This window comes from Sander lucioperca, chromosome 15 (genome assembly GCF_008315115.2).
Source record: "Sander lucioperca isolate FBNREF2018 chromosome 15, SLUC_FBN_1.2, whole genome shotgun sequence".
Lineage (NCBI taxonomy): Eukaryota > Metazoa > Chordata > Actinopteri > Perciformes > Percidae > Sander > Sander lucioperca.
Genome location: NC_050187.1, coordinates 32,090,075 through 32,103,357, shown reverse-complemented (window position 1 = coordinate 32,103,357; position 13,283 = coordinate 32,090,075). Strand labels below are relative to the sequence as shown.

Genomic DNA, 13,283 nt, shown 5'->3' with positions numbered 1-13,283 from the left:
CCACATTGCATTCCTTTGAAAATAAAAACAATTATTTCATTGAGGAGTATAAATTCAATGTATAGTTGAGCTCTCCTGGTGATTTTTTTCCTCAATCATTCTTGAGGCCTTATAAGTACGATATTTTTCTAAGGTTTCTTTTTCTGCCTCTACAATCAGAGATGGAGCTGATGAGCCGCAGGAACAATCGCATGAGCTCCATGCAGGAGGAGAAGAGAGTGCTCCAGCTCAAAATGCAGGGCCTGTGTAACGTCCACAAAGGTGAATACCAAATGTTCATTCATATGTATGTTGGATAAAGTGGCTCTAAAAGAGCACATGTCAAACTGCTACTGCTTTTTCTCAACACGCTTTATAAGCCCCCTTGTTTTATTCACAGCGTCAATCTTATTTTAAACGTCTTTTGTTAGACAGAAAAATTCAATAGAAAATTCAACCGCATTGCTGAGACAGCTGTAGAGAGCAACTCCTTTACAGTGGGAGAGGTCAATACCTTACAGGCAGAACATCCCATAGTTCCATAGTTATAATGGGGGGGCGGGTGGGCGACTACGTTTGTATAATCCAAACGTAGTCCCATTGTCTCATCCACCTCTAAGTAAGAAAGTAACTAAGTAAAGTTTATTTATATAGCACTTATCACAGACAGTCACAAAGTGCTGCACAGGACAAATGAATACATTAAAATCGCCAATCAATAAAAATCACAAAGACATAAAATACTTAGTAATACAGTCATCAATGTGGCTACATGAACGCCTGACTAAAAAGATGCGTCTTTAGCTGCTTTTTACAACTATTAACGGAGGCTGCCGCTCTGAAAACATGAGGCACAGCGTTCCACAGACTAGGAGCCACTGTTTCAAAAGCTCTGTCCCCTTTAGTTTGCAGCTTTGTACTGGGGAACCGCCAGTAAGCAGAAGTTCTGCAGCTCTGCACACGTTCTAACAATGCGACTGTGCCTGTCTTGTTTGAAAAACAAAAATCATTTTGTGTGTGATTTATTATTCTTGACTGCAGACCTGGATCATCAGTTGAGTGAGGCTGAAGCAATGACAGAATCTCTGAGAGCCGAGAGCCTGTTTGTCAGTCAGAAAGCTCTCACTGACAGCACCTGTCTGAGGTGAGTGCCATCAACTGTCTGGATGCGATGAGAGGTTTATATATGTGGACACACACACACAGTATATATACAGTGCCTGATTCATTTGCAATTACATTATGTCACGAAAAATAATCCTTATGAGACACAAACAAGTAAATGGTAAATGCTGCAGGGAAATAAAAGCAAACAAAAGGCAAAGGAGCAAAATAGAACAAAACAAAGTGTAAACACAACAGTAAGCTATTTAGCTGCTCATTAAAAAAAAGGTTAATTTGCAGAGGCTCCCTTAGAGCTTCCTGATATTTTAAATATTCCTGGCTGAGCAGCTGTGATGTTGAATTTGTTGAGCGTTTTGTGTCTTGCGAGGCCCGTCAGTAGGCTCGGTGTACAAAAGTGCAATCCCTGTCCTCTCCTCACCAGGGCTCTGTTTTCTTTATTATAAGTGATAAGAATTCATCTCAGCAGTAGCTCTAATAGCCGCAGTTACTCGGACAAGAAGAGAATCAAAAGTGTTAACAACACGTTACAGCGCAGCATTTCTGCAGGCTCATTAGAAAGAAGGTGTTATTTATGCAGAGCAGAACTGAATCATACAGTGAGAAGTGCTGAATAGACCAGAGTGCTCAGCTCCCATCTGTGTTTCTGCCTCTGTATCCTGCTGGCTGGAGTCCAAAATCTAGAAGTGTAAATAACGGGGCATTAAGACCATTTGGCTTAATTAAGGCTTTGATCTGCAGTGTATTTCATTCAGTCAACACGTGGTTAAAAAGAAACTGTGACTAATGTGATTGATGCAGGGAGGTTTGTATGGGAAAATGAATGAGGGGCGGATAGTTAAGCATTTCCACTGAATGCTTATCCAGCGACTTACCAACAAAGAAATCCAGTTATTAGGAAATTAGAAATACAGTTTGATTATTTTCAGTTAAAACATGATGTATGATTCCACTAAAACCAAACGTTTACATGTAAAAAAAAAAAAAAAAAGCACATGGAGCAACCCAAACATCCAAACCTTTAACTGAGTTAAGATATGTAAAATATTTACTAGAATACATTACGGTACAGTAGTACTGTATGTAATGAATTACATGGTAAGAGGCAGCTGTGTGTGTGTGTGTGTGTGTGTGTGTGTGTGTGTGTGTGTGTGTGTGTGTGTGTGTGTGTGTGTGCGTGCGTGCGTGCGTGCGTGCGTGCGTGCGTGCGTGCGTGCGTGTGTTAATTGAATGAGCATAAAATTGATAACTCCACTTAACAAGTCCGTCTTACTGTAGATGGATAGTAGTAGCTGGCTCTAGAGAAAACAGATACGTGATCCATTCTGACTGGAACACACTGAAATTGTAAAAATGTCATAGTTAACACTTCTGAGTTTCAGCTCACAGGGCACTTTTATTCAGGTACCAGTTCCCTTTTTAAACTGTGAAATGAACTATATACTTAATCTGCATCCATACACATGCGATACAGCTGCGTCATTATGTTTTTCCTTTTTAGTTGTGACACTTTGACATACATGGACATATTGTTTTATCTCAATGTCTGCTGCTCACTCAGCCATTCTTCCCTTGTTCCTCGTTTTATTTGGAGTTTTCTTCTCTTAAGTGCAAATGATACAGCCAGCGTCAGCACAGCCATGAGTGTGTACATGACATACATTTTGTAGGCTTTTAGTTTCTGAGGCCAATATAGGCTGAGCTATACTGGGCTAGGTTTTACTAAGGAAAGCGTATCTTTCCAAGGTGTTGTTTTATGCCTTGTGCTATGGTTGGTTGATTTGTTTTGCACAGTATCACCATGTAAATGATTGCTGATCTGTGTTTGGAAGTCAATTTCCTGTCCTGCACTGTGAGATCAAGTGTATTGCTAAGGTGTTGGTTCTCCGCAAGTCTCTAAAAAAATGTCTTAACATTCTGTAGATTCTCCAAGCTCTATTGTAGGGATGAACACCATTTTTTTCAAAAGACATCCCCTCTGTTGACTGTGAAGGTTATAGCATAGCATTCTGTGACCCCTCGTGCCCTGTATGGTCTAATGGATCCTGCTTTTCCTTAATTCTCACACATTGGTATCTGTGAAAAAGACAGCTTGCAGCAGTTTTTTTTTTTTCTTTTTCTAAAACAGTAATGAGCATTTGTATCGGAGTAAACTCACACATGCCTTCATTCATTCTCCTTAGATCCTTAGGCATCCAAACGTGGATTAATACAAATAGGCAACAACAGCAAGCACTCGTAGTGTCTGCTCATCACAGTAGAATATCAACTAGTTGTACAATATGAATTAGGGACCTCCTCTATTAAACCATGCCTGGTAGGTGAGCTCTGGTCCACCGTGTTCCTCCACAAAGAGACTTCCTTTATTTAATTAAAAAACTGGAGATCAATAGTGTTCCAGGAAGGAAGGGTCATTGTTATTGCTGATGCCACTACTTTGGATAATGTCTTCTCTACAATACGATGGATGCGAAGTGATTTACAAATCCCGAAACCTATCTAGATGATGAGGTTCACACTTTCAGTTTGTAAATCAAAATGTATATTTATTCATTGTAACACATTTTCCCCCAGCATTTCATTAAAGGTGTTCGCGATGCCCGTTATTAGGACGGGGTATAAAATAGGCACACGTCATAATCCTTTCCTTCAATTATATCAGTTGCATCCTTATTTATATTTCTCAGTCCTTTACTCCCTCTTCTTTGCCTTTTTCTGAGCCCCCTCTGCCTTAAATCAAGCGTGTGGTTAGCATGTCCTGCTCATCCATCAGCCTCATTAAACATACTAGGTCCTTCATTACCCCCCCCCTGGGCTTATTAGCCTCAGGAAGTGCTGAGGATGTGGCTTTGGAGGAAAGAGGCCTCCCCTCAGTCATTCTTATGATCATCCATTCCGAACTGAAACCATCAATCCTGTCATCAGCCACTGCAGCGTCTCTTTACAACGCATATTTAACTCTCCGCTTATTGATTGTTGGAAATTGAATGCATGTCAATTTGAATGAGTGCTGCAGTCATTTAAAAAGTGTTCAGTGTGCAAAATCATTCTCTGTCACACAAGAGAATAGAAAGATACCTGAAATATTCAGTCAATGCGCTCGGGATTGATGATTTGGGAGCTGTATGTATTCTTGGATGTGCCATATTTCTTTCATTGATATATTACCGCTACATTATTTGTGAAGGCTCATTTGACGATGTCATTGCACTGCAGAAATCTAATATTAAACTGCAGAAACCACCGATATCCAAAAAGTGTCCTGCTGTTGGAAACATAATTCTGCTGTCTGAAAAACAGTGTGCTCACCTTAAAAATCTGATTTGTAAGTTCCACAGAGAAGTGTAAAGTTTACAACACTGCTGTTCGTTTTCAGACTGTGAAAATGCAATTTAAGCTCAGCTGTTTTATTGTTTCATTAACTTCTAATAAAAGGAAAGATGGAGGTAGCTTGTCTCAGATTCACGTGTACCTCTGTGTAGATCCTTCAAACACCTGAAATAACACAACAGTGAAATCACAGCCAAGGCATTGAGTACCCTGGACCCATGTCGAATGCTTTTTCCAGAGGCAAACTGAACTGAGTAATACAATTGTATGTATGTTTATGAAATTATAGTGTAAAATATTTACTTTGCTACCATACGAGCAGACTGTTTTAGACATTTTAGTCTATGACAAAGGGACAGCATTGTCTTCTGTGGTGCTTCCATAAAGTTTATATTTCTGCTTCCTTCTACGAATATTTCGGAGCTGTCCTTTCTTCTTCTTTTTATGGCATTGTCTGGCATACTGTTTATAATTTCCTTGTTTATCAAACAATAAAAACAGAGCCAAGAGTTGTATTTAAAATACATCATCATTACTAGAGTTCTGACTAAATGTTACGACTGTTCACAGAGCCGAATAACCTTTCTTTCTTCTTTCTTGCCTAAAAAGTAAGGTATAATAATGATGCTTTTAAAAACACCATTGATTTTGCTTTTGTCAGTGCATATACACTACCGGTCAAAAGTTTGGGGTTGCTTAGAAATTTCCATTCCACTCCATTACAGACAGAATACCAGCTGATATCAGTTGGATTGTTTTTTTAATCGGGGCAGCAGTTTTCAGATTACATTATGTGTTTACATAATTGCAAAAGGGTTCTTGACTGTTGTAGACAGAAGTGGCTGATCTTTAATGCGATATCTACATTGCCCATTATCAGCAACCATTCATCCAATGTTCCAAAGGCACATTCTGTTAACTAATCTGATATCATTTTAAAAGGCTAACTGAGAAAACATTGGAGAACCCTTTTGCAATTATGTAAACACATAATGTAATCTGAAAACTGCTGCCCTGGTTAAAAAAACAATGCAACTGATCTCAGCTGGTATTCTGTCTATAATGGAGTGGAATGGAAATTTCTAAGTGACCCCACGTTTGACCGGTAGTGTACACATATTCTATCATTTCTGATTATCAGTTGTAACTGCAATGTAAAAATTGGAGTTAACCAGGTGGTCATGGTCATATTTAAATTGGTATTGGACCAAGGCTAGTCAACATATCAGAGCTGGGTTTCTCATTAGTACATGTATATGTTGCAATAATTCAATTGTAGCCAGAGTAAGGTTAAACTCTGATCATTGAAGCCATCTGTTAAACACCTTAACCCTTGTGTTGTCCTTGGGTCAAAATTACCCATTTTAAAAGTGTCTATATCAGAAATACGTGTTTCTTTCAACTAAATTGCCCAAAAATAATAGTTCCATACACGAAACAGGCTGTAATTATGCATCAACATACGTTCCTCTGATCCGTCAACTATTCGACTCCGCCCTGTGGCCCTTTGCTGCATGTCATTCTCCCTCTCTCTCCCCTTTCATGTCTTCAGCTGTCCTTTATAAATAAAGGCCTAAAATGCCCAAAAAATAATAAAACAAAAACTAAAAACCGACCGGGTCAATTTTGACCATGGTTGATGGGAAGACAACACAAGGGTTAAAGGAGCACTTCTCAGTCTGTACCATGGATGTGTTATAAGAGCTGGATACAGCCTTTGAGGTGGAGCCCTGTTCATTGCTATGAGAGTTGCTCAGTGGCGCGTGAAGCCATCATCTTAGACTTTCACTGGCTGGATGAAAATCATGCGGCTCTTCTAGACTTTCTAAATGTTATTGGACCAATGGATCAAATTCTGATGGTGAAACGAGTCGTTTTGGGGGGGTTGTGACACGAGAAAAAAAAAAGAGTATCCACTGATTTACAGACGTCTCTTTTGCCATGTAAGTCTATGGGGAAAAGTGTGTTTGGGCCAGAGGGCATCACGTGACGGTCCAGCAGTTGTAATTCCACCGTTTGGCCACTATGTTGAATTTGCTTTTGGTTGATGCATCTATGCCTCCTCATCTTGATTTCTCCCTGCAGACACATACCTGAAAGCTACCAACTGGCCTTTGAGATTTACTATTTGTAATCCCAATGTATTGCTCTCACTTCACTCTATGCTTAGTAATTTGCCCCTTGGTGCCTTCCGTATACCTTTACCGTTGTGCATCCAGCCCCTGGGGACAACATTATTAAATACACAATAACGGGGAGCTGATTACACTGACTGCAGCTTGTTAGAGAAGACTGCAGGTAACGTAGCTCATCAGTCTGGTGTATATGGTTGATTGTCAGCTGTGCCATTTTTCATACACAGTGTTGTTTCAAAATCCTTTTTGCATGAACAGAGTATCCTTGTAACTCCTCTGTCCATTTACTTTGATCGGGTATTGTTGCCTCGGCCTGTTTTTTTTTCACAAATGTCACATAATGATGTAAGGGATGGAAAGCAACGTGTCTGAAGAAAGATCCACATGTCAAGTGTTCACCAAACGACTCGTACAATTTGCCTGCTGTGGAAGTTGGGCTAACTAATGTCTAACCATTGCCCTAACCCAGATTATTTCCAGTAATTAAGTTGTTTTTGTGCATGTAAACATACTGAAACTCAGGAACTCCTGTTGCATAAATCTGAATACATTAAAGCCGTCATGTAATCTCAGACTTTTGGAGAAAATAGGTTTCAGTTCCATGCAGTTCATTTGATTTTGTTTATTTTCTTCGTGATAAAACACAATAGCAAGGTAACACCGAGTATAGTGATACAATGAAGAACATCAATAGGTTGAAACTCGATATGGAGAACCAAAAATGCTGAAGCATCTCTTTACAAGTTGCCCCTTTCATGAGTTTTAGTTACTGCCATGGGTTTTTATTTGTTCACCAGGCTGAGGGAGGAGCTGGAGATGCATAAAGAAGGAGAGCTTCTGCGAGAGGCCCTCAGCTCTGAAATACACTTCCTGAAGTCTGTAAGTTGTTGTTTTATGAACAAGACTTTTATTCAAGCTAATAAACTGTTAAAACTGTTTTTTAAATAGGACAACGTTATTCATATATCTGGATCCACATCACTAACTAGACCACAATTTTTTTCAATTTTAATTTTAAACTGTAGTCTGACTCTTTACCACATCTCAGCAATGTTATAGATTGTCTTTTCATGTATATTATGCTATCACAATATCCATCGACTTACTTACTTACACCTCACTTTGCACCGGCTTTGGACTGCCTACTTAGTCTGTACCTTTGTAGCCTATTGTATTCTGTTTTCTTGTACTATATTGAATGTGAAACTGTAGGTTGTCTTGTACGCTTATGCTTTTCTTGGCCAGGTCGCCGTTGCAAATGAGCAACCTGATCTCACAGAATTCTGTGAAATGAACACGGCCCCTTAACTCAAAATCTGTGGCAGTTTCACGGAATCGCAAAACATTCCGTGATGGGCCCACGGAAGAATTCCGTTAAATAAACACGGCCCCTTAAGTTAAGGAAAAGGTCGTAGGTGGGCTTACGGTTCCGTGATACGCGGGAAGAACGGGACGGAAAAGAAGAAAGCGACTTTATGACACTTGACATGCGAGACACGAACCCCGCTCTCCTGGGTGAAAGTCCTGTGTTTGACCCATCCACCACCCCAACCAACCTCCCTACGGGGAATTTCGGCCTTACATAGTACTCACTACCTTAGTCGCTCTTAATGCTACGTCATCTTCTCATTGACTTTACATTGGCATTGTTTTCCGTGGTGGCCACACGGATTTTTCACACATTCCATGCCACCACCACGTAATGCGCTATTAACAATTGGTGATCATTTCACGGAATTCTGTGAGACCTGGCTGAAATGAGAACCTGTTCTCAACAGCCTATCTGGTTAAAAAAAGGTTTAATAAAAAATATTCAACCAGAATCAGATAGGATTATTTGCACGTCAGACCAGGGCAGAAAAGTAATATCTTTCAAATAGAGCTATGGTGGAGCACATCGTGATTCATTGTCAAAATGTAACCGTGGAAAACTTTAGTGGGTTCTTTGTAGGATTTCATTCAGCTTTTCTTTTCTTTTTTTCTATAAGCAGAAGCTGGACAGCAGCCAGGGAAGTGAGCAGCATTAGGTTTGGCATGTATGTTCACTTATTGTCTCATCTGTTGAAAAACAAACATGAATATGAATAGACAGGAGAGAAAGAAGACGAGAAGGAACAAATGGAGTTTTCTTTAATAGTTACTTTAGAAGTTATATGAAAAGAGCACATTCCAATCAGTGCGTGACCTCAGTCAGTACACAGGCTCTTTAGAAAATGTTACTGTTATGTACCTTGTGGAAGAGCTAAAACTAAACAGATACAGTATTCAACTTGGTACATTTTTTAAATTAAACATGTTTGTTTTCTTTGTTTCCTATTGCATTTTCAATACAACATGCAGGTCTGTTTCTACCTTCAAATAGTTTCCGTATGTATCGTAATGTATTTTCATGAGACTAACAACTAAACACATACACCTGCATGGTGAAGAGAAAAACTTGCTGGCAAATAAAGAAGGCATTCAAAAAAGTGATTCTATAATGCCCTCTAGTGTACAAAGTGCAACATTGTTATAATAGGGGTTGATGAGTCAAGACAGAGAATCTTCCATACTGAACATGTAAACACATGATTTAGACAAAAATTCAATAGTATGTGATAGTTGAAGGCAAATATTTTCATTTCTGGTTAATTTTAATGCAATCACTGACATTGAATTCAGAACAACAATAAAAAAAAAAGAAATGCAATGAGGGGGCCCCTGGGTAGCTCACCTGGCTGAGTGTGCGCCCCATGTTACCTCAACGGCCACAGGTTTAATTCCGACCGGTGGCCCTTTGCTGCGTGTCGTTTCCCCTCTCTCTCCCCTTTCCTGTCTTCAGCTGTCCAGTCTAATAAAGCCCCCCCCCCCCTCCCCAAAAAGCCAAAAGTATGCAGACACCCATATCTGATGCTTGTACATGTCATTCTTTAACCATGGCTATTAATATGCTGCTGTATAAACTGCTCCGGGAAAGCTTTCCACTACATTTTGGTACAGTATTTAGCATCAGGGAGATCCAACACTGATGTTCAGTTCAGGTTCCAGCTCACAGTTAAGGTTTCAGGTCATCACAAAGGTGTTGAGTGGAGTTGAGGTTACAGCTCTGTACAGGCCAGTCAAAAAAAAAATCTTGCTACAAACTCAGAAGCACACTATTGACAAAAATATAATTGTATGTTGTAGCATTAAAATGTTCCTTCATTGCCCCAAACCAAAATTAACCCACGTTTTCTTTGGACAGTTTTGTTAGGGATGATTCAGATACTAAAAAGATGTGGAGTTTGAGGAAGGTAAGGTTTTAGCACATGCATACTCACACTTTTTCTTGTGAAATGTGAGTCAGTTACCAGCAAGACGCATTATAGAAAAAAAGAACACTTTCTCTGTGTTGCCCCCTAATGGTTGATGTTTGACATTACAGTTTACCACCATTAATCCCTCAGTCCAGACTAGAGCTGTAATCGGGCCTTAAAAGTTAGGCCCGACATGGCCCGAGCCCGACAAGTACATTTTGATTGACAGCTTTTTAAAAGCCCAACCCGTTTACAGCCCGACATTATTCAAATGTGCGCACGCACACAGCTCTTTTGCCTTTTGTCAAGAATGAGTCATTTATACATTTTTTAACATCATTTATTCATGATTAACATAGGCTACAGGCCACTTGGAAGTTATAAATAAAATAAGTCCTCCAGAGGCCAGCCTCCGTTTCACCTCCTCAGCATCCATTTTCGCTCTAATCGAAACGCATCACCTGACCGCTCATTTACCACGCAACCCGGAGCACAAGCCCGAGCCCGGCCCGAGCCCGTGTAAAATGATAGAAATTAAGACCCGTCTGGTTCGGGCAAAGATCTTCAGCTCTAGTCCAGACAGCTATTTCAGTAATTGATGATTAGACGGTCTGTCGGCCTATACCACAGGGTCATTTTATTCTCTGATTAGAGTGATTCCTGATAGAATGATGTGGAATGTCAATGGCTACCTAATGAGATCCTCCAATCTCATTTGGTCTTTTTAACCTTGACCTCAGTGAGCTACGTCTGGATGTGTTTCACAAAAAAACGGAAGGGCAGACAGAACTGCAGACAGAGCAGTCCATTTGGCGGAGTGGTTAACCTCATTTCAACTGCTGCTCTCGTCCGTATCTTACCACACAAGCACATAAACAACGAGTGACTATTAGTATAATGAAGTCTGAGGGAAAGCCGGGAAGATGGCTATCAGACACTTGCAGGTGTATCTGTCCTTTTGTCAATGTAAACGCTGTGATGCAACCGTTTATCTGCAGAGAAACACCACCTTTAATCCAAAGTGTTCCTGTTTGAGCACCGTTTCGGCCTGCTTATAGGGAATGAAGTGATAGAGTTGTGTTTGCCTTCTTTACGTTTATATCCTCCTGGAGAATCATTTGCACATTGTTAGATAGCTGGATTCGCTTGGATTGATTATTTATTTATTTATCCCATTCCATTAGTTACTTGTCTCTGGACAGCACTTAACGTGTGTTTATTGTGCTGTTTCTAATATTTTTAGCTTGTTTTTAAGCTTCTGGTTCAGTGCAGCAGGTGTACCTTGTTTTCATTTGTGGTGTGGAATTTTTTTTTTATTTGTTGCTGTTGTCAATATTTTATATTTTTCATGGTCCTTGATGTAAGTTGATGTCTGCTGCAGATCAAATTTCCTTCAGGATAATAAAGTTGAAGTTGATTCCAGCACAACTGTACACTTATAAAACAGATACGTTATATACACACTATATAACGTACCTGTGTGTAGATATATATATATACAGTGCTGCTCATAAGTATTCATACCCATGCTAAAGTTGACTAAAAAGAGGAATAAAAAAATTGTCTTTTGGAAATTGATCTTAATGCCTTAATTTAAAAAATGAGGAAAAATCTGACCTTTAAGGACACCAATTTTTTTGTGAATGAATAATGTATTGTAAATAAATAAATGTTCCTCCTTAAAATACAGGGGGCATAACTATAGACACCCCTATGTTAAATTCCCATAGAGGCAGGCAGATTTTTATTTTTAAAGTCCAGTTATTTCATGGATCCAGGATACTATGCATCCTGATAAAGTTACCTTGACCTTTGGAATTAAATTAGCCCCACATCATCACATCCCCTTCACCATACCTAGAGATTGGCATGGTTTTATTTCAGTTAGCCTCATAGCTGGTTTGATTTGCATTGATATGGATTTTATCTCAGTTAGCTATTAGGCTAACTGAAATAAAACCATGCCAATCTCTAGGTATGGTGAAGGGCATGTGATGATGTGGGGCTAATTTAATTCCAAAGGTCAAGGGAACTTTATCAGGATGCATAGTATCCTGGATCCATGAAATAACTGGACTTTAAAAATAAAAATCTGCCTTCCTCTATGGGAATTTAACATAGGGGTATGTATAATTATGGCCCCTGTATTTTAAGGAAGAACATTTATTTATTTACAATACATTATTCATTCACAAAACAAAATTGGTGTCCTTAAAAGGTCGGATTTTTCCTCTTTTTTTTTAATTAAGGCATTAAGATCAATTTCCAAAAGATAATTTTTTTATTCCTCTTTTTAGTCAACTTTAGCATGGGTATGAATACTTATGAGCAGCACTGTATGTATATATATATATATACATATATATATATATAGATATATTTTTGACGAATTCTATTGTACATTTCCCTTTTTTGTATTTTATATCTGTTATGTCTGTTTGTTATGAACCAAATCACCAAGTCAAATTCCTTGTATGTGCAAACCTACTTCGTATATAAACCTTTCCTGATTTTGATTTAGGTTCACCCAATTTCTTACTAAAGATAGGACCAAACCCAATTTACTCAGTATTTGTCAGCTAAAGTGTATTCATGTAACCCTAACTCTAAAAGTATTTTTGGTGAAATCAGTCATTACAGGAGATATCAAAATCTTGGGTCAACACTTCCTGTTGTCACTGTCCTATAATAGCCAGACAGAGACAGACTCTTTTGACGTACAACAACATGGCTTTTTGCTGGCACCACCCTCAGACCAAGCTTTTTATATTTATTTGTCTCACTAGTGGTGAAGTAGCATGGCTCCGCCCTCCTACGTACTTCAGCTCAATTTTCATTTTCCTTCAGTACTCCGTCTGGGTTTGCGGTATATTCTTGGGTTTTCTCCAGCCAAATTTTTGGCGGTCCAATCAGCGAACAGAGGGAGTGGCTGTGACCGATGACATTGAGGATGTGCGTTAGAGTTGTAGTTCCGTAATGGCAGCGGAGAAAGATGCGAGCGAAGCCATTTGGTCCGTTGTGGCAACGCTGCCGAATATCCAGAAGTTAAAGCCCGATCCAGAAGTTTTGTTGGTGGCCATGATGTTGTGGCCCTCCTCCCCACGGGGTTCGGGAAAGGTTAGATTTTCCCGCTCGCTCCGTTAGTGGTGAAGGAGTTGGCTAAGGCTAACGCTAGCGATGCTAAGCCAACGTCACGACCAAACGTTAGTGATTGGTTATGGCAGATCCAGAGTGGCTCTGGGCAGATCCAATAGTTTTAAACTTCAACAGAGTACCCACCTTCAAGGAAGTTAACACTTGTCAATGGAGAGAGGCCAGACTCTCTGGACAAATGAAATGTACCAGAGTCTGGTAGGACCAGGCTAGTGGTGAAGACCCAAGAATAGCAAACATATCTCATCTTCCCCAACAACAGTTGGGTTTTCTGGTATTATATATACAT

General features: G+C 39.5%; 1 protein-coding gene across 6 annotated transcripts in view; it reads left to right on the top strand.

Annotated features, from left to right (window-relative positions):
• ccdc172 (coiled-coil domain containing 172) overlaps positions 1 to 13,283 on the top strand; it is a 36,987-nt gene that overhangs the window by 4,769 nt on the left and 18,935 nt on the right. For 2 of the 6 annotated variants that reach the window (XR_004895235.1, XR_004895234.1), the window contains exons 5-7: positions 160 to 261; positions 1,021 to 1,123; positions 7,364 to 7,445. Coding sequence is in view for 4 of the 6 variants with exons in the window: in XM_031315953.2 (XP_031171813.1) it covers positions 160 to 261; positions 1,021 to 1,123; positions 7,364 to 7,514 (356 nt within the window). In the remaining 2 variants the exon portion in view is untranslated. Of the gene's footprint in view, positions 1 to 159; positions 262 to 1,020; positions 1,124 to 7,363; positions 7,556 to 8,554; positions 9,137 to 13,283 lie in introns of those variants that run through there. The other 4 variants (XM_031315952.2, XM_031315951.2, XM_031315953.2 and 1 more) reach the window with 4 other exon arrangements.